Raw genomic sequence first — 27,917 nt, forward strand, 5'->3', positions numbered from 1 at the left:
TATTCAAATCAGTATATGGTTTGTTACATGAAAGTGGACATTTGGAACGGGGCGCACGAATACAAAACCTCAAACACAGGTGGCATGTATCATTGGCATGCTTATTGGACATCCACACCGACAGATGGCTCCTGAAGATTTAGCGCTCAGCACCCTGGCAATTCTCCATGCGACACTACAAAATAATACAATTCCCCGACCCTGCATTAATGCAGTGCACTGGGCCAAGGTTCGAAACCTACCCAGGTGACCCGGACGCACTGAGCACATAGGAATGACAGAACCGCGTCTCGTCTGTAGGTAGGTACAGCACTGACAGTGCTCCGGGCGGAAGTGTTATTTTAGTGTTAAGAATTTACAAATTTCCAAGAGGTAGGCTAATGATTTATTTTTAAAACATAATGATAGTATAGCCTATTGTTGCAAGGAGACCGTGACGTTTACATGTAGCCCACTAGTTTGACGATATTCCAAAGTCTAGTTTTGCCGACTATGTTGCTTCAAGAATTTATGAATAGACAGTAAGTAGCGGGGTGTCACATAAAATGATCACACAATAGGTCTGGTACTTGTAGACCATTCATGTTAAAGGGTGATAGTAGCCTAAATTAAATGTCGTGACGTGACCCCAGTGTTGTCTTCCAGAGTGCGGAATGCTAGACCGGCCCTCCTACCAAAGGAAAGATGAGGGAATGGTGGCTTCTTGTGGGCTTGCTGTGCATTCCTCTGCTGGCAGTCTACCTGCACATCCCCCCTCCCCAACTGTCTCCAGCCCTCCTGACCTGGCGCTCTGCCGGAGCATTCTTCACTTTCAGGAGCAACAATATATTCTACAGAGGTAAGATTTGGCATCAGTAAGAGTAGAATGGAGGGATAGGGTGTGTTCTCATTTGATTCAGGTTAAATACGTCCAAACATCATACATTTGAAATTGAACTTGCTTATGAATCCATCTCCCTATCCCCTGCACATACCTGATAGTGGTGCACTGTACTGATTTTTAAAGACTAATTGAATGTGTCATTGAACCAATTGCACTTTATGGCAGCGAGGTGTGGGGTCCACTTGCAAAACAAGATTTCCCCCAATGGGACAAACACCCCATTGAAACCTGAATGCAGAGTTCTGTAAGATTCACCAACATGTCCAGAGGAAAACTACAAACAATGCACGCAGGGCAGAATTAGGACAATATCCACTAATAATACAAACTTAAAAACAAGAGCAATTAAGTTTTTGAAACATCTAAAATACAGTGACCCCCTCTCATATTATTACCAAGCCCTGCAATGCCAAGAGTCCCCTCATCCAGCTGGTCCTGGGGCTGAGGACCAGAACATCCAATCAGAATAAACCAAATTACAACAGTCAAAACTACATTACTTATTGGGAAACACAAAGCACAAAACAAAATGCAGTGCTATCTGGCCCTAAATTGACAGTACACCGCAGCAAACTATTTGACCATGGTTTCTGATCAAAACCTTAGAAAAACCTTGACAAAGTACAGGCTCAGTGAGCACAGCCTTGCCATTGAGAAGGGTAGACACAGGAAAACCTGGCTCCCTGTAGAGGAAAGGCTGTGCAACCACTGCAAAACCCGAGACAGCGCTGCATTTCCTGACAAAATGTCAAAAATATATAACAATTTCAGTGGAATTACCCCAAATTTGAAACCCTTCTTCAAGGTTTCAAAGACCTCTCTGATGAGAAAAGGCTACCCGTCCTGTTGGGGGAGGATGCAGAGAGCTGTGGGATGGCAGCGCACTACATTGCTGCCTGCCATAAGTTGAGGGACAGTGTCTGATAGACCAACCAACCTGCACATGTCCTCTATGCCATTGTTATTGTTCAATGTATGGTTATTTTGACACTTGATTATTGTTGTTACTGTTGTCACGTTGACAATATTATTTTAATTATGTTAATATTGTAAATCTCTAAAGTAAGCTTTGGCAATATGTACTTTGTTAAGTCATGCCAATAAAGCACATTGATTTGACAGGAGCGGAGTAAGCATTTATTTCACCTGTCCAGTTGTCACACATGAATGTGGGCGAAATAAAGAAACAGAGCTTTAATTAGCGTCTCATTACATTATTGAGATGCATGCAGTGATGCAGACTACTGTAGCCATCTAGTGGCTCCTTCATCAGTACAGTGAACAGTCTGGACTGCTAGAAGTTGGAGCCCATGTTCAGATCAGTCATCATTTGCACTTTACAATGGCAAGTTCCAAGCACCAGTTTTAGCCCTTTACTTTGACCTATGTAACATATTTTTGTGGTGCGTGTAGCAGGTCATGGTACGTGATGAACAATATGTATGCTTTACTTTTTCCTCTACCAGAGACCTATGGTGCTGTAGGCAGCTCTGATGTGGTCATTCTCCTCCATGGCTTCCCTACCTCCAGCCTGGACTGGTACAAGGTATGCTGATGAGAGAAAGGGGCTTATCTATAAAATGTTATGCACAGATCAATTGGTTTGCTGGGATAATTCTTAATCCACACTCTCAGATGGTATATTGTCAACAGAGCCATGTTCAATAGGGCACACCGTAGCAAATTGTTTTGCAACCGGACATGAAAACAAGCATCCCTTTTTGGACAAGTTCAGGTAGTACCCAGGTTCATGTCATTTTTTTGTGCCTTATGAACATGACCCAGGTATCTGAATGCCAGGTGTGTTTCGGTATTACAGATATGGGAGCCCCTGAATCGGCGCTTTAACCGGGTCATTGCTCTGGACTTTCTTGGTTTTGGCTTCAGTGACAAACCGGTGAGTCGCAGGCTATGACAGACTTGAATTGTGGGTGAAACGGTCTTTGGAGGCATCGGTTAGAATGTCAGGGAAATCTACCAGGGAGAGAGAGACGTACATATTAACCCACAAACAGTGCCAACTGTAATGACAAAGCAAGCAAACAATTGCCAATAACTGAGGAATGGCAAGTAATGCTAACCTATACACTACAGGAAAGTAGACCAGTAGGAAAATTGCATGAACAAAAACATGATTGAAATATGCACGTTTTGTTCTAGCTAAGGTGCTCACCTATACTGACATTTCTCCCTGACAGAGGCCCCACCGCTACTCCATCTTTGAGCAGGCTAGTGTTGTGGAGGCGTTGGTGTCCCACCTGGGTCTGACAGAGCAGAGGCTCAACCTGCTCTCCCATGACTATGGAGACACTGTGGCCCTGGAACTGCTCTACAGGTGAGCTCAGCACTGCTGCACGAAGTAGAATGAAGTTGCCCCTAAACACTGAGCGTGTGTCAGTTTGCATTTCCAATACTGATGGTCAAGGTTGGGCTTGGAAGCCAATCCTGGAGGAACCATCATCACTGAAAGCACTTTGACATAATAGGGCTGCATCTCAATAGTCTAGTGTTTTCCCTTCCATTACCCAACACAGGAAGGTGAAATATGGTGGATGCTATAGAGCTTTTCCCAACTGACCCCATCTTTGTATCTCACAGGAGTGACCACAACAGGACTGGACACTTGACCATCAACAGCCTATGTTTGTCCAATGGAGGTAGAGTACAGTTTCAGACCTTTTCCTGATTGGCTACAGGTAACATAAACCATACTTAAGTAAAATGTACCATTTAAATGGACAAAGCAAGCCAGACAAAAACATTTTAAAGTAATTTATTCAAGGTTGTAGAGCATCATAGCCAAATGATATCAGGATCCAGGTTAATACAGAGCTGCTAGCCAGGAATAGAACAATAAGTGTTAAAGCTGCAACACATCAGAAAGATGTAACAACCGTACCTAGTAGCCATGTAGTGACCATACTGATGGTACCCAGACAAATACACCCTGGGAAGACTCCAACCAGACACCACCCGTAGCCTGGGAAGAACCATGGTTGTAGCCAACAAGAAAACAGATTATTCATGAAGTTGCGTCAATACTAAGAAATCATGAACATAAACCAGAAGATATCAGAACCTTACTGCTGGTTCCTGGTTGTTCTGCTCATGCCAAGGAATCTTGATGAGCCGGGGCACCAATGTTGCAGTAAAGGGTCTTCTCCACCCTGGAAAGGCACCTCACCAGGCTCTGGAACTGGAAAGACACCTCACCAGGCTCTGGAACTGGAAAGACACCTCACCAGGCTCTGGAACTGGAAAGACACCTCACCAGGCTCTGGAAGGCTTCAGGCTCTTCCTGAACCTGCTGCTTTCTGCTGGAGCTGACACGAGCTAGTCGGTATGGAACGGGAATAGAGCCTTCAGTCTCAGGAGGAGAGGGGGGCAGCATATGCTTGTCGGTGTCGCTCCGACCAGTGTCGTGCTCATAGACGACTAGTGTCGTGCTCGAAGAGGGTGGAGAAAGACGGTCCTATCAACTGGGGAAGGAACAAACTAAATGTTAACTTCAGATAAGACTTCCAAAAACAATTCAAGCAAACAGTACTTTAATGTTGCTCTTACCTTGTTGATAAGGATAGCAATGAACAGCAAAGCAAGGAGGCACCTACAGACAGAGGTTGAACGTTAAACAACATACTCAATGTGATGAAAGTAACATTGCTCTTGCCACCATCTTACCCTGAGTCAGTACTAGCAGCCATGATACCCAATGAACAGTGCTGGTGAAGTGAGGAGAAAAGACTTGTGTATTTTTATGTTGTGTAGCGGACAACCTGTAACCAATCAGAGCCTGATTAGACAACGATGGGCAGCTGGTGTAAACTCACCTGTCTTGTCCGATTATTATAATTTAATTTTTTACTAAGACTGCATTTACACAGGCAGCCCAATTCGATATTTTTTTCCACTAAATCCTGCTTCTCACCAGTACCAGAGTTGCTCACCATTGGTTTAACCCCTCATTCAAATCAGTGATTTTCTGTTCTTACAAATTCCTCTACTCCGAGTCATACACACTATACCGCAATAGTTTCCTATGGGTTAGTGCTATCCGGAATCCTTGGGATGTCCCTACCCTAAACTCTTACCCCCTCAAACTCAACTCTGGACCTCGAAGCCAGTTCCACTGCATTTTTTCATTGTTCCCCTAAACCCCTACACTAACCATTTTAAACGTCCCAAGGATCATAGCAAGGACCACTTCATGTGTACAAAGTAGATTACCGGTCAACAACTTCATGACAAAGTGACACATTGCTTTGATAGCCTTTGTCTTACTGTTAACTTGCCATGTTTGGTTATGAAATATTTAATGTAAGTAAACAACTTTTTCTTGAACAGGCATATTCCCAGAAACACACCATCCCAGATTCCTTCAGAAGGTTAGTCAACATTTACTGTGGATATTCTGGATTATCTGACTGTTCTCTGAGCATTATGACTGCTTATTGTTGTTCTGTTGGATCATCGCCATGCTGTCTCCCACACAGCTCCTCAAGGACTCCAGCTTCCTCTCTCCGGTGCTGACCCGTCTCACCAACTACATGGTGTTCTCTAAAGGGTACATGCCTGTGTTCTCACATACTGTATACGTTTCCTCCTACTGTACACATCTCTTGAATCTTTAACGTGGACACAGAAGAGACACATGAGCTCAAGCTAACAGGGTTACATCAAGGGGCTCAGTCATTGATCTTTTTTCATTGTGTATTTTGAATTATCTGCAGTCAAATACATTACCTTTACATGCACAGTCATACCTCGATATTAAAGTTACAAGTTATGTTTGTTTATTATAATCTGACAAAACCCTGTGTTTACGAACGCACTCTGGCACTCCAGATGGAATTTACGAACACACCCAAAGTGTCTATTTACGGTGTGTTCGTAAATTCACTCAGTGCGCTCTGGGCGTTCGTAAATTCAGAGCACACTGGACGCTCTGGCCGAGGAGTAGGGTTGATCCGAGCGTTCTGACCTCACAACGGCAGTCAAGCACCCAAGCCGTTGGCTAGCTACTTCCAGACAAAAATGAGAACCTCACTCTGACCATTTTACTCGCCCTTGCAGAGCTGGTTTGTCTGTTTTCATGTTATCCAGAGCATTGGTGACTGTGATGCTGGCAACAATTTAATTACGCATTTTTTGCCGAGATTTACTGGCACCGGCCATATTCAATAGGTGTTGAGGGTTTGTAAATGCATCAATTATTCTGCGCTCTGGCACACTCAGACGAGAGCGCTCTGAAATCGAAGTAGATAGCCAGAGTGAATTTATGAACACACCCTTAGTGTTACATTTAACTGCCAGTGTCAAATAATGCATATTTGAAAACTAACGTTATGCCTACCTGTGTTGATTTCCATCACAGGAATATAACTTAGCTTAGGCAGGCTAGGGCTGGGAAACTCGAGGAACTCTGATTTCAAGAGAGAATACTGTTGTGTAGAACGAATGAGACAAGAGAAATTCTTTAAAATCTGCTCGGGTGTATGAGCAACAACTCCTCACATTCGTGAGCTAACATAACTGTTTAGAGTAGGCATGTACGGTGGCTCCTGTAGGACACAAGGTTAATCAAAAGGAACACACAATAATTCACAAGGGCACATAGCGAACATAACAAATACAACTGTTTGTTATGTAATGACCATTAAATTGGCATATGCGATACTGTGTGTGAATTGACGCACTCTACTCTCGCACGCAAATTTTAACGGCGTGTCTCTGTGGTTTCGGCTTCATACGTAGTTTTCACATAAAAGCTTTATATGTCAACTATGCTTCCCAAAAATAACGCGGTCGCGGTGGTAGAACGTTTATTTTGATTGGCGATTTTCTGCATTTGTCAGAGTGCCATCGGGTAACCTGATTTCCGACGTGTCCATGTATACATGATTATTAGAGATCGTTATTCTTGCAAAGCATGTAAACGTTTGAATCGAACTATTATATTAATGACTATGCACAATAACCGCATTAATGTGTGCATGTAACCGTAATGACATTTACAGTAAGAACATTGTTGGCAAGTTAACTAGGCACAAGTAGTACAGCTCTAGTTATGTCCATTCAGCTAAATTATAAACCCCTCAACCATTTTACTGTTTCATAGATGAACACATTTTATTTAAATGTTATGAAGGTATTTATATTCGCTGCAAAGCATAGCTGACGAAACAAACAGTAAAAACATGGAGGATTAACGTTACCTAACCAGCACTCAACTGAGTTTGAGTGAACATATTTAATGTACTGTGAACATTTACCCTGTTTACTCTTGGTTTCGTGTCAGGCTTGGGGACGTGTTTGGTCCTTACACCCAGCCCACAGACGCTGAGTTCTTGGACATGTGGACAGGGGTCCGCTTCAATGATGGGAACCTGGTCATGGACAGGTACTGTACCATACACTGTTTTCAGACCTCACTAGTTAAATACCTATACATACGGAATAGAGTAGTCACTAGACAGATCTCTGACTCATTTCAAACTAACATGGCTAGTCAAATTTGGTGTTATTTGATACATTGTTATAGGTGAAAGAAATTGATTTCAAAAAATTATTTTAACCAAACCAAATTGCACTGAAAAAAATTCACATTTTCCATATAAATTATAACATACTATATATAAACAGAGAATTGTTTCCACCTGCATAGATTATGTTGTCAACCCTTGTACTTTTGTTTTGATTGAATTTATTAACATAAAGCTAGTTCCCCATTTCTCCCTATACAGTGATGGATAAAAGTGATTGACTGATTGATCTGTGATTAATAGTGATGGTAATAAGATTGCATATCCCTTCTCCTCCTAGTATCCTGCAGTTTATTAACCAGAGGGACGAGCACCGAGACAGATGGGTTGGTGCTCTCACCTCTACTTTCATCCCTGGTGAGTACTGTCTGTCTAGTTGCTGAGCAATGATTGAAACATCAATGCCCGGTTTATGTGAAGTCTGCTACACAAGAGTGTCTCAAGTTATGATTGAACCTTTGATAACTGAATGAAAACAAAAAATATATATAATCTCATATAGATGAGTGATATACTGTGCCTTCAGAAAGTATTCACACCCCTGGACTTTTTCCACATTTGTTGTTACAGCCTGCATTTAAAATGGATTAAATGTAGATTTTGTGTCACTGATCTACACGCAATACCCCAATCCCTTTGTTATGACATGCCTAAATAACGTAAAGAATAACAATGTGCTTAACAAGTCAGATAATAAGTTGCATGGAATCACTCTGTGTGTAATAATGGTGGTAACATGATTTTTGAGTGACTACCCCGTCTCTGTACACCACACATACAATTATCTGTAAGGTTCTTCAGTCGAACAGTGAATTTCAAGCACAAATTCAACGACAACGGCCAGGGAGGTTTTCCAATGCCTTGCAAAGAAGGCATTGGAAAACCTATTGGTAGATGAAGAAATTTTTAAAAAGCACAATTTGATTACCCCTTTTGAGCATGGTGAAGTTATTAATCACACATTGGATGGTGTATCAATACACCCAGTAACTACAAAGATACAGGTGTCCTTCCTAATTCGGTTGATGGACAGGAAGGAAACTGCTCAGGGATTTCAACATGAGGCCAATGGAGATTTTTAAACCAGTTAGAGTTAAATGGCTGTGATAGGTGAAAACTGAGTATGGATCAAAAACACTGTAGTTACTCCACCATGCTAACCTAAATTACAGCGTGAAAACAAGGAAGCCTGTTAAGAATAAAAAAATATTTCAAAATGCATCCTGTTTGCAATAAGACACTAAAGTAATACTGCAAAAGATGTGGCAAAGAAATTAACTTTTTGTCCAGAATACAAAGCATTACTTTTGGGCTAAATCCAACACATCACTGAGTACCACTCTTCATATTTTCAAGCATGGTGGTGTCTGCATCATGTTATGGGTATGCTTGTCATCGGCAAGGACAAGGGAGTTTTTTAGGATATGAAAAAAATGGAATAGAGCTATGCACAGGCAAAATCCTAGAGGAAAACCTGATTCAGTCTGCTTTCTAACAGACACTGGGAGATAAATCCACCTTTCAGCAGGACAATAACCTAAAACACAAGGCCAAATCTACACTGGAGTTACTTACCAAGATGACATTGAATGTTCCTGAGTGGCCTAGTTACAGTTTTGACTTAAATCGACTTGAAAAGCTATGGCAAAACTTGAAAATGGCTGTGTAGCAATGATCAACATCGAACTTGACAGAGCTTGAAGAATTTTTTAAAGAATAATGGGCAAATATTGTACAATCCAGGTTTGCAAAACTCTTAGACATACCCAGCAAGACTCACAGCTGTAATCACTGCCAAAGGTGATCATAGCATATATTGACTCAGGGGGTTGAATACCTTTCTTATCCAAATATATTACTGTTTACTTTCCATTACCACACATTAACATTAGAGTATTTTGGATAGTTCATTGACAAAACATGACAAACCTATTTTAATCGCATTATGAAACACAAGAAAATGTGTAAATAGTCAAGAACTGTGAATCCTTTCTGAAGGTACTGTAATGACAGAAGGGCAATGGCAGGAAGTTTTAAGAACATGATGTACTGTCTGTCATTCATTCAACTCCATCACTGCTGTTCTATCTGTTGATGTTTAAGATAATGATGTACTGTCTGTCATTCAACTCCATCACTGCTGTTCTATCTGTTGATGTTTAAGATAATGATGTACTGTCTGTCATTCATTCAACTCCATCACTGCTGTTCTATTTGTTGTTGATTTCCTGCAATAGGTAGGTTTGTGCCTACTATGAAACTGCACAAAAGCAAGCTACAGTGCCATGTCAGTTAGTACACTGAAGTTCTGAATGCCATTGTACAGTGACTGTAAGCGGTAAAACTCCCCTCTGGTTTAGACTATGATGTGACCAGCGAGTCAGTCAGTGAGGCTAAGCTACTTAGCGCAGACTAATACCTCCCAGGAGTTTATTAGCCCATCTGTGCCCCATTAAGGTTAGCTGGTAGTGGCGTGATCGGTGTGATCCACACCTCCCTCCCTACTACACATGGGCCCCATCCCCATAGAATCCTGTTCAACACCTCACCGTGAAGCGTTTCGGTGTGTCATCACTAGATGCATTGTAACATGTGATTGTTATGAGAAGGCATGTGGATTTAGTTAGATGCTAATTGACTAACCTGTCATTGGAAGGCAAAAAAAAAGAAGAAAATCCCACTCCTCCACGTCATCTCTCTCCCTCGTCTTTCAGTTCATATGATCTATGGACCCCTGGATCCAGTCAACCCTCACCCCCAATTCATCTTCCTTTACCAGTAAGTGCACCTCTTCCATACTCTTATCCAATTGACATGCATTGAGTTATTTAAGGTGTTAGTGAGAGTTTCATTCACATGCACTGGATAATTGCCATTCACTTGCATTGGGTAGTTACATTTGTGAGTGTAGGAATATTCAATGAGTTTTGCTAGGGTTGAGCTTGCATGGTAAATGCTGTCTTTCCATATGAAGAGCTGTAGTATCATGTACAACCACATGATGGGGGTGTTTACGGTGAGTGTCTAAGGCACAATGTCCTCCTGTTTTTTCCTGTCTCAAATAAGGGAAAAGGGGATCCCTAGTCAGTTGTACTACTGAATGCATTCAACTGAAATAGGATCTAATGTTTTGTCGACGTCTAAAACGTGATATTAATTTAATACAAATACACTTTCTATGGCGTGTCGAGCCTTTATTTTGTCGTAAGGTACATAAGGTAGTACCTCTTCTCTTGTTGTTGGCGCACAAGCCTGTGCTTTCCTTCTAATGTCTGCACAAATACCAGAAAGGGTATTCAAGCCCTACACACAGACAGAAAGTATATTGTAGAAGTATTTTTGGGCTCAAAGCTCAGTCCATTGGTTGTGTAGAATGTTAAATGCATCTTTGTCAGAGCAGTTTATCGTATCAACAGTAATTGTCACTGCCTTGCATCGCCATGGTCATGGGATCAAATCCCATCCAATGTTGTTTTTAACATGAACCTACTCTCTTCAGATGTCTACCTTTTTAATAAGTGTTTCCTAGTTAGTGTGAAGGCGTCTGTGGCGCTGGTGGATGCTCCCTGCCTCACACAGATGAGGTTGCTGGTTGGAATCCCAGTCCCGGCTCTGGATTGAAGAGGACCACCCTTCATCTCTGAGATGGGGAGCAAAGAGGACAGAAGAGGGGGCATGGTCCCTGTATTCAGAGATATAAATGCAGATGGTTATGCAATAATTCACCAGAAACACCATGGTTAAATCTCGAAAAAATATATTGTTTAGTCTTTGCTTCTGCTTGCCTTGAACTCTACTCAATTCTCCCCTCTCGGTTGCTACCTTCCTCCACCACCATACTTGAACTGGTCCGTGTCAAGTTTCTGGAGTTTCAGCTGTTCCGGTTTGATCATTTCTTTAGGACCCATCTGGATAGATCCTTCTTTTGACTCTCTCACCATTTGTCCAACCAATGCTTCACACTGATAATTACCACCCCAGAATATCTTACGGTCCCTGCCAAGTCTTTCCCCATGGACTCTGCTTGGATTGGAGCCCACAACCTCTCCACTGAGAGACAGACGTCTTTCTCTTATGCCACCATCTTTCATGACGTCTTTGTCTCCTTCAACATAAGGTTGTAGTCCGAAAAAGCAGAAAACATGTTCTTTGTACCTGTCGGTCTGTAGTCTTCTGACAGCCTCTGTGCCACAGGAGGATATAACCTTAGCTACAGAACCACTCGGGCTTTGAACCATTATCTTGCTCTGCAAGCCAGTGACAATTCCACTCAGCCACTGCAGGATTTCGATAAAAATATATATATTTTTAACTTTAAAGTTACTCAACATTCAATCCAAAGCATCAGAGGGAAAAGAGACGAACCTTACTTGTGAATCAAGTCACAATGCACCACCATTGGCCGTGAGTTGTGTGGGATTTGTAGAGACTGATGTAATGCACCACTAAAGGGAAGATTTGAACCCCCGTCTGACTCGATTGAAGGCGACTGACCAGAACGAAAAAGTGTAGGCTATATAGAAATGTCGCTCAAATTGAAAATCATTACAGAAAATGATTTTTTATCAGCCTAATGGCTCTGTAGCTAGATTTCACATTCCAGTGTTCGGAATTGTAAACAAGGCTGCATGGAATTTCTCTAAATGGAACTCCGTGCAGCCAATGGCAATGTGCGCTTTAGGTATAATGCTAGGAGCTGCTTGTGTTCGACAGCTCTAATGCAATTCCACCACTATGCGGATGTCGGCTAAACCGGAACTGATTAGAGCCCCGAGACAAATGCTTCAATTCTGTATATACAGTAGTAGACAAAGTATTTGGTTTTCTGTATATATCCCCCATCATTCATTTGGGTGTTACAGAACGCAAGTATTCCCTTTGTATGAATAAGTCCTCTTGTCCCTCCCAACCCAATGTTGTCATTGTCCTTCAGGAAACTGGTGCAGAGGTCTACTGTGTCGGTTCTAGATGAACACATCAGCCATTATCCCCAGCTGGAGGACCCTACTGGCTTCCTCAACGCCTACTTCAGCTTCATCAACGCCTTCTGAGCCAACTCACCAGCATTAGACAATCTGAACTTGACATCTGCGAGCATAACCTGGGTCATGTTCATTCGGGCTCACAACGGGAAGGTTAAAACATTTTGCAATAGGAAAACAAAAACATGCATTTCTTATTGGAGTTCAGCCCTGTTTCAGTGTTTTCTTCCATTTGGTGCCTAATGAACACAAATTTTCACATCTCCCATTGTGGAAAAAATTGTGAAGATTCAGCTCTGACTGGGTGGGTCGTGAACAAACACCCATAATTGAAAAACCTCAAACCTGGATGAGAACTGTGCACATTGAATCATAGCTGATATGACACAGAGTAATCTTGAATCCATTCCTGGTATGTCATAAAAGCGCCAAGCCACGTTCGACAGATACTGTCTCCTGCTACTCGCTATGAACAAAATGGATCAACTACTGCTGTAGGGACATGGGTGATCTTTCATGCTTCCAGTAAGATTTCCTAAGGTAATCTCATCTTTGGGGTCCAATCTATTTGTTGTTTATGACAAATTGATGTAATTCGTAACAGGTTGCAACCCAAGGAAAATAATTCTGGAGGGAGGAAATAAACTTTAGAAATAAAAGGAGTTTTAAATAAAGCTTGTAACAATAATTCAGTACTTCCATGGTCAACATTTAATAGATATAATAAAACGTGGGCCATTAATGACACTAGCCTGGTCCCAGATCTGTTTGTGCTGCCTTGCCAACACCTATGAATGACCATTGGAGTTGGTTATACAGCACAAACAGATCTGGGGCCAGTCTACAGAGATGAGTTGTGTTGAAGGGTGCCAGTAGTACACACACCTCACCATAATGTCTTCCATCTCAGACTACCCAAAAACACAAGACACATTCCAACGACATAAAGCAGGGGAGGACATTGTGTAGAGAATATTGTGAATGGGAAAAAGAGGAGAAAACAATTAGAATATGCCATTGTATTCACACGGCCTGTTGGTGAACATGCCCCGCTGGGCCCTCTAGCCCACGGAGGCTAGGATGATGTCAACAACAGTCTCATCCGAGCTGCGGACAGTCACCTGCATAGTGACACCGTCTGCCAGGGCCAGGCGCGAGCGAACCAGCACGTCATGACCCCCCCGGAACACACCTGGAGGAAGGGGAGGGACACAGAAACTGTCATTCATACCATGGGGGGCTTGCTTCCATCACACTAGTGACAGGAAGTTGAACAAGCTGCCGTGTCAAGGTTAGAAACTGAACTTAACATATTTACGGTAATAAAGGGTACAGAATGAGCCTACAATACAATTCACAAAGCAAAACAATAATTAACTCAAATCAAGATACAATAAATAAATAAAACACCCACCGGCAAGGAAGAGGATGTGTGAGTTCTTGTTTTCTGGGACCTTGTCTGAACGCTCGCAGGGCTGCATGCCCAGAAAACTGATGATGTTACCAACAGCCTCTACAGAGATGACAGGGAACAGAGAGATGTGACCAACAGCCTCTACAGAGACGACAGGGAACAGAGAGATGTGACCAACAGCCTCTACAGAGACAACAGGGAACAGGGAGATGTGACCAACAGCCTCTACAGAGACAACAGGGAAATGTGACCAACAGCCTCTACAGAGATGACAGGGAACAGAGAGATGTGACCAACAGCCTCTACAGAGACGACAGGGAACAGAGAGATGTGACCAACAGCCTCTACAGAGACAACAGGGAACAGAGAGATGTGACCAACAGCCTCTACAGAGACAACAGGGAACAGGGAGATGTGACCAACAGCCTCTACAGAGACAACAGGGAAATGTGACCAACAGCCTCTACAGAGACAACAGGGAACAGAGAGATGTGACCAACAGCCTCTACAGAGACAACAGGGAACAGGGAGATGTGGCCAACAGCCTCTACAGAGACGACAGGGAACAGAGAGATGTGACCAACAGCCTCTACAGAGACGACAGGGAACAGAGAGATGTGACCAACAGCCTCTACAGAGACAACAGGGAACAGGGAGATGTGACCAACAGCCTCTACAGAGACAACAGGGAACAGGGAGATGTGACCAACAGCCTCTACAGAGACGACAGGGAACAGAGAGATGTGACCAACAGCCTCTACAGAGACGACAGGGAACAGAGAGATGTGACCAACAGCCTCTACATAGACGACAGGGAACAGAGAGATGTGACCAACAGCCTCTACAGAGACAACAGGGAACAGGGAGATGTGACCAACAGCCTCTACAGAGACAACAGGGAAATGTGACCAACAGCCTCTACAGAGACAACAGGGAACAGAGAGATGTGACCAACAGCCTCTACAGAGACGACAGGGAACAGGGAGATGTGACCAACAGCCTCTACAGAGACAACAGGGAACAGGGAGATGTGACCAACAGCCTCTACAGAGACGACAGGGAACAGAGAGATGTGACCAACAGCCTCTACAGAGACGACAGGGAACAGAGAGATGTGACCAACAGCCTCTACAGAGACAACAGGGAACAGGGAGATGTGACCAACAGCCTCTACAGAGACAACAGGGAACAGGGAGATGTGACCAACAGCCTCTACAGAGACGACAGGGAACAGAGAGATGTGACCAACAGCCTCTACAGAGACGACAGGGAACAGAGAGATGTGACCAACAGCCTCTACATAGACGACAGGGAACAGAGAGATGTGACCAACAGCCTCTACAGAGACGACAGGGAACAGGTAGATGTGACCAACAGGCTCAACAGGAGGCTTCCCCCATCTGGCGGACCGCGGGTTGAATTTGGCCCGCAGGTGGTGGTACTTGGCTCCAAGTATACACACTCCAGGAAATCAGCTCCAAGTGATTTTAATTCAGGAAATATTCCACACATAACACATAAGTGATTGTATACAAATAATAATGATTGATTGGATTTATACAGCTCTTTTCTACCAACTGAGGTAGTCTAAGGACTTTATATAGTAAAGGGAAACTCATCCTCCGTCAGTGTTGTAGCTCTACCTGGGTGATGCACAGCGACCATTGTTGTGCCAGAACGCTCACCACACAACAGCTAACAGGTGGAGAGGTGAGGAGTGATGTACGAGGAGAGGTGAGGAGTGATATACGAGGAGAGGTGAGGAGTGATATACGAGGAGAGGTGAGGAGTGATATACGAGGAGAGGTGAGGAGTGATATACGAGGAGAGGTGAGGAGTGATATACGAGGAGAGGTGAGGAGTGATATACGAGGAGAGGTGAGGAGTGATGTACGAGGAGAGGTGAGGAGTGATATACGAGGAGAGGTGAGGAGTGATATACGAGGAGAGGTGAGGAGTGATATACGAGGAGAGGTGAGGAGTGATATATGCCAACTAGGAATGAGGGGGATGATTAGGTGGCCATGATGGAAGGAGTCCAGGTTAGGAATTTAGCCTTGACACCGGGGTGAACACCCCTACTCTTACAATAAGTACCATGGGATTTTGAATGACCAGAGACGTTACCACCAGCCCCGACAGAAACGTTACCACCAGCCCCGACAGAAACGTTACCACCAGCCCCGACAGAAACGGTACCACCAGCCCCTACAGAAACGTTACCACCAGCCCCGACAGAGACAACTTGGAGATTTTACTTGACACACTGTAGCCCCCTAGATACAACCTGCCTTCAGTGTGCCTGTGTCCAAATACACATATTACTCACTCTGCTTTAAGTATGTTGCAGTGTCATAAGATGATAATTAACAAGATCATTTAACGTTAAGTCAGGTCCAACTCCAGACCTGGGTTAAATACATAGTTCAAACACTTTGACGAGGCCAGTTCCAACTCCAGACCTGGGTTAAATACATAGTTCAAACACTTTGACGAGGCCAGTTCCAACTCCAGACCTGGGTTAAATACATAGTTCAAACACTTTCACGAGGCCAGTTCCAACTCCAGACCTGGGTTAAATACATAGTTCAAACACTTTGACGAGGCCAGTTCCAACTCCAGACCTGGGTTAAATACATAGTTCAAACACTTTCACGGGGCCAGTTCCAACTCCAGACCTGGGTTAAATACATAGTTCAAACACTTTGACGAGGCCAGTTCCAACTCCAGACCTGGGTTAAATACATAGTTCAAACACTTTGACGAGGCCAGTTCCAACTCCAGACCTGGGTTAAATACATAGTTCAAACACTTTCACGAGGCCAGTTCCAACTCCAGACCTGGGTTAAATACATAGTTCAAACACTTTGACGAGGCCAGTTCCAACTCCAGACCTGGGTTAAATACATAGTTCAAACACTTTCACGGGGCCAGTTCCAACTCCAGACCTGGGTTAAATACATAGTTCAAACACTTTGACGAGGCCAGTTCCAACTCCAGACCTGGGTTAAATACATAGTTCAAACACTTTCACGGGGCCAGTTCCAACTCCAGACCTGGATTAAATACATAGTTCAAACACTTTCACGAAGCCAGTTCCAACTCCAGACCTGGATTAAATACATAGTTCAAACACTTTGACGAGGCCAGTTCCAACTCCAGACCTGGGTTAAATACATAGTTCAAACACTTTGACGAGGCCAGTTCCAACTCCAGACCTGGGTTAAATACATAGTTCAAACACTTTGACGAGGCCAGTTCCAACTCCAGACCTGGGTTAAATACATAGTTCAAACACTTTGACGAGGCCAGTTCCAACTCCAGACCTGGGTTAAATACATAGTTCAAACACTTTGACGAGGCCAGTTCCAACTCCAGACCTGGGTTAAATACATAGTTCAAACACTTTCACGGGGCCAGTTCCAACTCCAGACCTGGGTTAAATACATAGTTCAAACACTTTGACGAGGCCAGTTCCAACTCCAGACCTGGGTTAAATACATAGTTCAAACACTTTCACGGGGCCAGTTCCAACTCCAGACCTGGATTAAATACATAGTTCAAACACTTTCACGAAGCCAGTTCCAACTCCAGACCTGGATTAAATACATAGTTCAAACACTTTGACGAGGCCAGTTCCAACTCCAGACCTGGGTTAAATACATAGTTCAAACACTTTGACGAGGCCAGTTCCAACTCCAGACCTGGGTTAAATACATAGTTCAAACACTTTGACGAGGCCAGTTCCAACTCCAGACCTGGGTTAAATACATAGTTCAAACACTTTGACGAGGCCAGTTCCAACTCCAGACCTGGGTTAAATACATAGTTCAAACACTTTGACGAGGCCAGTTCCAACTCCAGACCTGGGTTAAATACATAGTTCAAACACTTTGACGAAGCCAGTTCCATTGGGTTCTATTTAAAGACTGAATTATGGTCAGAAATAGCCCATTTGATGCCTCACAAACAAGCTCAAAAGGCTTTAAGTGAGTCACAATGGAAAGAGAAAAGTATGGAGAAAATCAATACAACTGTTAATGATGATATTTCTATGTATGGGAACCACTGCTCTAAAACAGCTCACAGAATGTACACTGTGTTTCAATGTTGGGGTGATAAATCCAAAGATCCCGATTGAAATAATTACCGTCTAACGTTCTGACAGAGGCCAGGGCGAACGTCTCCTCCTTCTCAAAGTCGTCTCCCACCTCGTCCCAGGCTGCGGCAAAGTTAGGCTTCAACACCTTCTGGATGTGGTCTGCAACGGTCACCTCCAAGTCTTCCAGCTGACACACACACGGGGGGGGGGGGGGGGGTGGGGTAGAGGAGAGCAGAGAAGGTAGAAAAAGGGGAGAATAGAGAATTTAGGCAAATGACGGTAAACAAGATATAATTATTTTTGGGATAAATGAGTAAAATTTTAAAAATAGGTTTTATATTGAGCTCATACCACATATTCGTCATCGTAACCGTCGTCATCGGGCTCTCCTGTGTTGGGGTCGCAGTCTTTCACCAGGTACTTCAGAGTACAGCTGAACGTACAGGACACTGGAGAGCAGAGAACACATTTAATATGACATAGACAGTGCAGACATTACATGACTAGGCTACGTGATGTAAGTAAGTGTCCTTAGTGTTTGAAGGCCAGCAGATAAGTGCTTTTCTCTCTCAATTGAAAACCATTCAGATTCTTTAGTTCTGTGAAGGGTATTAACAGAGTTACAACACTGACGTCACACTAAGCACTTCAGAGTCGCCCTCATGAAAACGGCTTATTTCTCTCTCTCCCTCACACACAGTTACACACAGGTTTAATAAAAGTAACCTGCGGTGGGGTCATCTTCAGGCAGTCTGACCAGGCTGTAGCAGGAGCCAGGCTGGCTGTAGGGCAGGTTAGCAGCAGGGACGTAGTGGAGAACCTCGTAGGCCTCCGACGGCTCCATCTGAACCATAACCTGAAGGACAACAACCCAGTGGACTTCCACTTAATACATTTCTATGCATGTAGGCCTGTGTCTTAATGTCAGTGTTGTAGATTTTAAATGTGAGGCACCAAAGTCACGTTTCTGTCTACTGTCAATTGAATGGACAATAAAGCTTTATAAAATTAATTGAATAGGATTATGCTTTTCAAACTGCTCAAAGATATCTACAGTGTAAGGAGGGATTTGGGGTGATGCCACTGCAGCCATTTTGCACCCAACTAGACCTCCACACATTGACAATGGCTGTGCATTCTAGGAGACGTGAACTTCCTACAGCGCACCAGTCACCAGTGTAGCCCTACCTTCTGCAGGAGCTGGTCATTGAGCGTGTTGGTGCAGTCGAACTGGAACACCATGTGTCTGGCGAAGGTGTGCTTGACGCAGCGCACCACATACTCAGTCTCCGCCTCGGTCAGCTGCACCGCCTCCGACGTCTTGAAGAGAGAACCCAGGCCCTGGAATTCTGGAATGGCTGCCAGTTGTTCTGTTGACAGGAGGAGGAGAGATTAGAGGAGAGGCCCAGTTCCAAATCCACCACTAGTCCTAAATACTTCAATATTATAGCTGAATCCACCCCTAGTCCTAACTGCTACAATATTATAGCTGAATCCACCCCTAGTCCTAACTACTACAATATTATAGCTGAATCCACCCCTAGTCCTAACTACTACAATATTATAGCTGAATCCACCCCTAGTCCTAACTACTACAATATCATAGCTGAATCCACCCCTAGTCCTAACTACTACAATATTATAGCTGAATCCACCCCTAGTCCTAACTACTACAATATTATAGCTGAATCCACCCCTAGTCCTAACTACTACAATATTATAGCTGAATCCACCCCTAGTCCTAACTACTACAATATTATAGCTGAATCCACCCCTAGTCCTAACTACTACAATATTATAACTGAATCCACCCCTAGTCCTAACTACTACAATATTATAGCTGAATCCACCCCTAGTCCTAACTACTACAATATTATAGCTGAATCCACCCCTAGTCCTAACTACTACAATATTATAGCTGAACCCACCCCTAGTGCTAACTACTACAATATTATAACTGAATCCACCCCTAGTCCTAACTACTACAATATTATAACTGAATCCACCCCTAGTCCTAACTACTACAATATTATAACTGAATCCACCCCTAGTCCTAACTACTACAATATTATAGCTGAATCCACCCCTAGTGCTAACTACTACAATATTATAACTGAATCCACCCCTAGTCCTAACTACTACAATATTATAACTGAATCCACCCCTAGTCCTAACTACTACAATATTATAGCTGAATCCACCCCTAGTCCTAACTACTACAATATTATAGCTGAATCCACCCCTAGTCCTAACTACTTCAATATTATAACTGAATCCACCCCTAGTCCTAACTACTACAATATTATAGCTGAATCCACCCCTAGTCCTAACTACTTCAATATTATAGCTGAATCCACCCCTAGTCCTAACTACTTCAATATTATAGCTGAAACCACCCCTAGTCCTAACTACTTCAATATTATAACTGAATCCACCCCTAGTCCTAACTACTACAATATTATAGCTGAATCCACCCCTAGTCCTAACTACTACAATATTATAGCCGAATCCACCCCTAGTCCTAAATACTACAATATTATAGCTGAATCCACCCCTAGTCCTAACTACTACAATATTATAGCTGAATCCACCCCTAGTCCTAACTACTACAATATTATAACTGAATCCACCCCTAGTCCTAACTACTACAATATTATAACTGAATCCACCCCTAGTCCTAACTACTACAATATTATAGCTGAATCCACCCCTAGTCCTAACTACTACAATATTATAGCTGAATCCACCCCTAGTCCTAACTACTACAATATTATAGCTGAATCCACCCCTAGTCCTAACTACTACAATATTATAGCTGAATCCACCCCTAGTCCTAACTACTACAATATTATAGCTGAATCCACCCCTAGTCCTAACTACTACAATATTATAGCTGCCCTCAAGTTTTTGCTGCTCTGAAGTTGTTGATGCCACAATACTAGTATCACAACTACTGCTACTATGATATTTGGTTTTCCATGGCTAATAACTCTTAGCAGACTGAATTATATGGTTCATTAAGAACGTGTTTCCATGCAAAATACTGTGTGCTTATAGCTTGGAAAATAAATGTGACTGGGTCCTTTAACTTCAGAAATTCAGACCAAATGTTTTGTTTCCTTGTGATAACGCCATGTCTTGCCATGATAGTTTCAAGTAAGGTGACTGTACCCTGGTAGATGTCTTGGCGTGTCGGGCCTGGTTTCTCTGGAAGCTTGCTAGTGGCCACAGGAGCGAATTCGGTCTTCTGCTCTGTGATGGGTGTGTTGGCCAGGGGAACCGACTTCATATCGAAGGGCTTCTCTGTGGGCTCCAGGGTGTACTGGTGGAGGGACTTCTCCAGACCCGGGACAGACACCGACAGACCTGACAGGAGGAGACACAGACGGTTCAATAAAGGAAATACATTTATTCATTTTGAGGTTCGATGGAGAAAAATAAATTCTCTGCACGTGTCGATTCACTGAGACAGTTTGAGTGACCACAATCAAAGAACACAACCGTACTTCCTGAATTGGAACAGATATGTCCACACACTCTAGTGTTCTCAAGTTAGGAGACTAGGAGCGCAGTGTGTGTTCTCACCGTTGAAAATGTAGGCAGCGTTGAGGGCTTTCTGCTTCTGCTGCAGCACGTTCATGTAGAAGGTGGCTCTGTCCCTCACCTCGTCGTCACTGTCCATCATACACCTAGTAACACACACCATACGTCAACACACTTTAGAGTGGTAACCACACAGGGAATGGATCATTATGACCGGGAGCCAGTGAAAGGCTGTCTCTACCTCTGCATCAGGACTAACACACTGGGGAGAAGGTCATCATTCTGGGCTCCAAACTTAGCCAGAGCACTGACCGCAGCTACAGGAACGAGAAAGGAGCTTAGTTATTACACAATGTGTATAAACTACAACAACGTGGTAACTCACATTAGTTTAAACCTTTTATGATTAACAGTGAGTTTCTGTTGAAAAGCCAGGCGCAAATACCATTTGTCTTCATATTAGTGAATTGATCCTTTCATGGTTGGTGATGTCACCAGTTAATGGAGCCAATCCCAACAGACTTATCAGAACTACCATTCATGTTGCACCCAGACACACACAACTCTGTTTCTCAAACACACATGCTATTGACAACTCCAGGCCAGCAGGGGTTAAAACACACACTCCCCCGTTTCTCACCGGCTCTGACGGCCTCGCTCTCCAGCACGACGCGGTTGAAGATGAAGCGGATGTACTTGGATGGCGAGGGCGTGCGCGGGCCCTCCTTGCCCAGCAGGTGGAGGATCTTGGTGGCCAGCACCGTGTGCTCACAGTCCTCGATGAACTCACACAGGTGGGCCAGCCCCGTCTCCTTGCTCTCTGGGTTCTCCTCGATGATGCTGATGATGCAGTCCACGATGGCCCGCTTGTACTCAAAGCCACCCTGAGAGGAGAGGCATCATTGAAATAATTTATATTTCAGGGACAGTGGTACATAAAATCAGAAAACTGAGTAGTCATATCAATGTAAATGTGCCAGAGTTGGCCAAAGAGCTCCTGTTTGTCTGTAGTCCAGATGGTTTCATGTCAGTGAAACATAAATGTCCTTCAATAGGTTCTCTTGTCCTACACATCAGTGAAAAAAGACATTAGGCTGCTCAGTCAGGGTGTTCCACTCACGTCGTCTCGGAGCATGTTGGACAGGAAGTTCATCATGACGCTGTGCTTTCTGGGATACTTCTGACACAGGGCACTGATGGCCTGCACAACCACCACCTGAAACACACTCAGCAGTCAGAGGATAGGACTTCACTTTGGTGAAATAATATCCCATTTGGAAATAGATTAAAGTAGTTGTGGTTTGTTTAAAATATAGTTTAACTTCCGACAAATATATTTTTGGGGGGGGATTACATATTGAGTGTATTCTAATTGATTATCCAACTATTTAAATTCCTAAATGATTCAACTAGAGTATTGTAGAGGGGAAAAACAAGAGCATATCATTGAGGAGAAACTACACATTAAACTAAAACTCATCCTCACCTTGAACTCGTCAGAGATCTCAGAGACGAAGGAGGAGATCTGTTTCATGAGGCGGTCCACACTGCTCTCGCTGCCTGTCTTCAGCAGCGTGGTGATGGCCAGCGTGGCGATGCTGCGGTTCGAGTCAGTGATCAGGTTCTCCAGGTCCAGGTTGCACGCAGTCACGGCCGACGGATGCTTCATCGCCACCTGGTGGACAAACGGCGGAATGCGGTTGTAAATACAGTATACTCAATGTAAAACACAGGTAACAGAGTAATGAAGAGCATGGAGAAGGGGAGACCCACCTTGTTGAGGGTCCTGACAGCTGCGTATCTCAGGGCTGCTTTGGGAGAGCTGCAGAACAGCTGCAGGACTGGAGAGAAACACAATAACAGACAGTCAAGTGGTAAAACCAGAGGTACTAGGTTCATAGGATACTACAACCTCTAATATCTATTTCTACAGGTAGGTACCCACATGTGGACACCAGAAAGTAAGGTGTATTTACCAAACTGGCTGTAATTACAGAGACTCACCAGAGACAGCGGGGGCCAGCTCTCTGGCAGTACAGTTGGGCATGTGGACTATGGCCGAGGCTGCCTCGTACACCACCATCTCATGCTTGTTCCTCAGACAGCTCTCAATGAAGTCAAACAGGGGACTGTCATGTCTGCAAACAGAAAATAGCCAACCATTTGTATTACAATGCCACACACACAAGAAGACAAAAAAAATATCCCAATATGTTTATAAAGTAAAATTTGACACTGTGCATTCTGTGTCCTCCGCTGCCATGTGTATGGACTCTGATAGTTGTGGCTGCTTTGTGTGATATATTGTTGTCTCTACCTTCTTGCCCTTTGGGCTGTTGTCTGAGCCAAATAATGTTTGTACCATGTTTTGTGTTGCTACCATGTTGTTGTTATGTTGTGTTGCTTCTGTACCATGCTGTGTTGTCATGTGTTGCTGCCTTGCTATGTTGTCTTAGGTCTCTCTTTATGTAGTGTTGTCTCTTGTCGTGATGTGTGTTTTGTCCTATATTAATATTATATTTATTTTATTTGTTTTATTCCCAGGCCCCCGTCCCCACAGGACTTTTGCCTTTTGGTAGTCAGTCATGGTAAATAAGAATTTGTTCTTAACTGACTTTCCTAGTTAAATAAAAGGTTAAATAAATAAAATTTAAAAATGCATGATGTCGCTACACAGATCACTTCCCCCTGGTATTGAATAAAAACTATACATATCAATGAAAGGGAATACTAGACACCAACCCACTGTAGACAGACTAGAAAACACATTCAAGTAAACAGTCCATGACAGTGTTTATCTACCCTGCCTCGGTCTACGTGACAGTGCTTCCACGGAGCCACCTACCCTGCCTCGGTCTACGTGACAGTGCTTCCACGGAGCCACCTACCCTGCCTCGGTCTACGTGACAGTGCTTCCACGGAGCCACCTACCCTGCCTCGGTCCGCGTGACAGTGCTTCCATGGTGCCACCTACCCTGCCTCGGTCCGCGTGACAGTGCTTCCATGGTGCCACCTACCCTGCCTCGGTCCGCGTGAGTGCTTCCATGGTGCCACCTACCCTGCCTCGGTCCGCGTGACAGTGCTTCCACGGAGCCACCTACCCTGCCTCGGTCCGCGTGACAGTGCTTCCATGGTGCCACCTACCCTGCCTCGGTCCGCGTGACAGTGCTTCCATGGTGCCACCTACCCTGCCTCGGTCCGCGTGAGTGCTTCCATGGTGCCACCTACCCTGCCTCGGTCCGCGTGACAGTGCTTCCACGGAGCCACCTACCCTGCCTCGGTCCGCGTGACAGTGCTTCCATGGTGCCACCTACCCTGCCTCGGTCTACGTGACAGTGCTTCCATGGTACACCTACCCTGCCTCGGTCCGCGTGACAGTGCTTCCACGGAGCCACCTACCCTGCCTCGGTCTACGTGACAGTGCTTCCACGGAGCCACCTACCCTGCCTCGGTCTACGTGACAGTGCTTCCATGGTGCTACCTACCCTGCCTCGGTCTACGTGACAGTGCTTCCACGGTGCCACCTACCCTGCCTCGGTCTGCGTGACAGTGCTTCCATGGTGCTACCTACCCTGCCTCGGTCTCCTCCAACAGCTTGCTGGCGATGCGGATGAGCATGCAGTAGGCAAAGGGGGACTTGAGGCCAGACTTGGTGAACTTGTTGAGCATCTTGGATACGGCCAGTCGGTCATTCTTCCTCAGGTGGTACAGCAGGCCCAGGGCGTGGTACTGGGGGGAATCACAGAGAGGTCACAGTGGAAGTGATTCTCTTTCAACTTACCCGGGTTGTGTTCATTAGGGAACAACATATCAAAACCTTTTTCAGTGCATTTCATATTGAATGAGTGAAAATAACAGTAAATTATTATTAACAGTAGGTTATTTCTTCTGCTTGGTGCCTAATGAACAGGTTATCAACAGAGTGTGTGTAACCCACCTGGACCATGATGTTGTCACTGGAAGCTGCCTCCTGTGCCTCGTTCACCCAGCGCTTCACCACGTCGTAGCTCATCTTAACCATGTGCTACAGACACACAGAAACCACAAAATACATTACCCACAAAGCAATGGGAGTACTTACAAATGACACAGTCACCTTGAGACATCCAGGCGCCGTGTGGGTAATTTCTTACCAGAGAGGAGACCAGGGCAGAGCTGGACACACTGGGCACTTTGTCAACGATGGCCTGTTTCATGTATCTCTCAATGGCCTGCAGCATGGTGGTCTGTGGGACAGAGTTACAAAGTAGGGCTTGAGTTTGACCAAAAAGCATAGGTTTAGTCCAATTACAATAACACAATGTAAGCTGGATGTAAAAAATAAAATACTGTTCAGCTATCAGAATGGAAACAAAAAGAGAAAACAGCCTAATAAAAAGCAGGGAGAGAAACAGAAACAGACACAAAGACAGGGAGGGAGAGAGAGACAGACTGACATCCGTGATCCTGCATAGAGCTCTGATGGCAGGTCCTCTGTACACATCCTCCTTGCCAGTCATGTCCTTGGTCAAGCTACTGGTGACAATGATGACATCCTCAGAGATGTTGGCCATCTCCTTGATGGTAAGGTAGCACATCCTTCTCAGGGTTTGCTGGAGGAATACAGAGAAACATTTTCAAAAAGCAGATAATGCTATACAAAAACACTACGCGCCACATCTCTACAATACGTCAATTACAACACTACTCATTGAATACTAATTTAATGGCACTAGTTGGACTTGTTTGAGGTTAGTTTGTGAGTTTATGTCATCATGTATTGTTTATGTTGCGGTATGTTCTGTCGATAATGTTGTTTACTTGTATGATCAGCAATAATTTAATTAAACCCAAAGCAATTACTTATTCTCACATCATTGGACTGGAAGAGCCTGGTCATTGCGAAGAAGGCCTCGGTCGCCTCCATAGTTCCAAAGTGCTCCCCCTAGACAGAACATGAAAACATCTTCTGTTAATATCAAAGGGTATACATGCAAAACAATTGGTTTGCATGTTATGGTTTTGTTTCTCACCTGGTTGAGCAGGTAAATGATCTTGGTGAGGATGTGGAGACATCTTCTGGGGTTGATCGGAGTCTCGTTGAAGATACGAGCCTCTTGCAACACTGCACTCTTTTCAAGATGCTGGAAAGGGTTAGAGCCACTTCCTAATTGTTGCAGCGAAGAGAAAATAGCCACATTAAGACACAATTGGATTATATTGGAACTATAAAGACTAACTAGGTAGTTCGCTTACTATGCGTCATTACTATATCGTGTTGAATGTGGATTTCGTAACTAGATAACTTAAGTAGTAGCTTAAACCTCGTCTAGTTATGGTCAACAAACTTGAGTGAGCAAGACGACATTGACAGTTTTTAAATGAACTAAATTAGCTACCTAACTACCAGTATACGGTACATCGATAGACACATGTAGCTAACTAGATATTGAATCTCTTATCAAATTTTACACGGCACAGCCAAAGAAGAATGAGTGTATTTTTTACTAGGCACAGTTAACTTAGTCTTCATAACCAACTAACGTTAGCTAGTTTGCAAGCTAATTTGACAGATAGAGACGCTTTAAGCTAGCTAGCAGGCAATTTACATATCTGCTCAACAAAGACACACGTAGCTAGTGTGATCAAAAAAGACAGACATCTATTTGACAACAAAAAAATATCCACCAAACGAATACCAACTTAGTGTAGTTAACGTTACCTAGCTAGAATGCTAGCTACTAGCTAGCTAACGTCAGCGGTAACTAGTTGGCAAAAAAACGTTACCTATTTCCAAGTAGCTATATTGATTTCTTTACACTTAATTTATCTTACCAGACTCTTCGTCCTTCTTGTCAAATTTCTTTATCATTGTTACGGAATGTTTGTGGATCAGTGTGGTTGGTGTACAGCTTCACAACAGACGACTAGTCACTTCCACGTCGCCAAATGCAACCTTCCTGTCTGTGTCCATGTCGACGGAAATGACGTCAAATTTAATGATTTGCAGCAGGGGGAGTAGTGAGCTGAGCATAGATCAGTGGTCACCAACCTTTTCTGAGTCAAGATCACTTTCTGAGTCAAAATGCATGCCGAGATCTACCGCTCTGATGTTTTTATTAACATGACTTAAAAAATGAAAGCATATGCAACATTAACCAATTAAAAACAGTACTGTAGCAATGAGGTTTGTGCAGTAAGCTATAGGCCCAATACATTATCACGGCATACTGGCTTTGCTTGAATTGACCTGCCAATGCATTGTTGTTCGGGGAAATTATATTTCAAAATTTGAGGTAGGCTATATGATCACACCGGTAATAGATCCATTGTTGTATTACTTGTGAGGCACAGCTGAGTGAGCACACATTTAAATAATTTGCTTTTTATTTTACTGAGCTGATGGTGCCTGCATCTGAGGGAGAGAGCAGCAGACTGAGGGCCCGTCTCTCAACATCCCTCCGCTCTCCCT

At 43.8% G+C, this 27,917-nt stretch overlaps 2 protein-coding genes and 1 long non-coding RNA gene across 9 annotated transcripts; 1 reads left to right on the forward strand and 2 right to left on the reverse strand.

The window, feature by feature from the left end:
• The first annotated feature begins 171 nt into the window (after nucleotides 1-171).
• Nucleotides 172-13,102, forward strand: LOC120031993 (mesoderm-specific transcript homolog protein-like). Of its 4 annotated transcripts, none has more exons than XM_038977891.1 (12): nucleotides 172-300; nucleotides 646-838; nucleotides 2,350-2,429; nucleotides 2,703-2,780; nucleotides 3,082-3,218; nucleotides 3,482-3,540; nucleotides 5,228-5,268; nucleotides 5,377-5,447; nucleotides 7,182-7,283; nucleotides 7,706-7,782; nucleotides 10,140-10,203; nucleotides 12,359-13,102. In XM_038977891.1, the coding sequence occupies exons 2-12, from the start codon at nucleotides 685-687 to the stop codon at nucleotides 12,474-12,476; spliced, it is 981 nt and encodes a 326-aa protein (XP_038833819.1). In that variant the 5' UTR covers nucleotides 172-300; nucleotides 646-684; the 3' UTR covers nucleotides 12,477-13,102. The 4 variants fall into 4 exon arrangements, with proteins under 4 accessions (XP_038833819.1, XP_038833822.1, XP_038833818.1 ...); XM_038977894.1 differs by having other exon boundaries at nucleotides 294-372; nucleotides 10,082-10,203; XM_038977890.1 differs by having other exon boundaries at nucleotides 294-372.
• On the reverse strand, nucleotides 3,670-6,499 carry LOC120031994. Its single transcript, XR_005473779.1, has 3 exons — nucleotides 6,237-6,499; nucleotides 4,448-4,490; nucleotides 3,670-4,362 (listed from the first exon to the last, which is right to left on the reverse strand). It is a non-coding gene; the product is annotated as an uncharacterized LOC120031994 (long non-coding RNA).
• Nucleotides 13,096-27,414, reverse strand: LOC120031991 (coatomer subunit gamma-2). 4 transcript variants are annotated; one of them, XM_038977887.1, is made up of 22 exons: nucleotides 27,281-27,414; nucleotides 26,479-26,612; nucleotides 26,319-26,390; nucleotides 25,903-26,058; nucleotides 25,600-25,692; nucleotides 25,404-25,490; nucleotides 25,038-25,195; nucleotides 23,471-23,604; nucleotides 23,240-23,307; nucleotides 22,953-23,141; nucleotides 22,587-22,682; nucleotides 22,107-22,350; nucleotides 21,708-21,783; nucleotides 21,509-21,612; nucleotides 21,095-21,289; nucleotides 19,112-19,293; nucleotides 18,650-18,779; nucleotides 18,275-18,372; nucleotides 17,972-18,110; nucleotides 14,983-15,159; nucleotides 14,355-14,695; nucleotides 13,927-14,235 (listed from the first exon to the last, which is right to left on the reverse strand). In XM_038977887.1, exons 1-22 carry the CDS (start codon nucleotides 27,315-27,317, stop codon nucleotides 14,047-14,049), a joined length of 3,099 nt encoding a protein of 1,032 aa, XP_038833815.1. In that variant the 5' UTR covers nucleotides 27,318-27,414; the 3' UTR covers nucleotides 13,927-14,046. The 4 variants fall into 4 exon arrangements, with proteins under 4 accessions (XP_038833817.1, XP_038833815.1, XP_038833816.1 ...); XM_038977888.1 differs by having other exon boundaries at nucleotides 13,927-14,240; nucleotides 14,486-14,653; nucleotides 14,899-15,159; XM_038977886.1 differs by having other exon boundaries at nucleotides 14,355-14,653; nucleotides 14,899-15,159.
• Nucleotides 27,415-27,917: the final 503 nt, after the last annotated feature.

This window comes from Salvelinus namaycush, chromosome 38 (assembly GCF_016432855.1).
Source record: "Salvelinus namaycush isolate Seneca chromosome 38, SaNama_1.0, whole genome shotgun sequence".
In the NCBI taxonomy this organism is placed as follows: domain Eukaryota; kingdom Metazoa; phylum Chordata; class Actinopteri; order Salmoniformes; family Salmonidae; genus Salvelinus; species Salvelinus namaycush.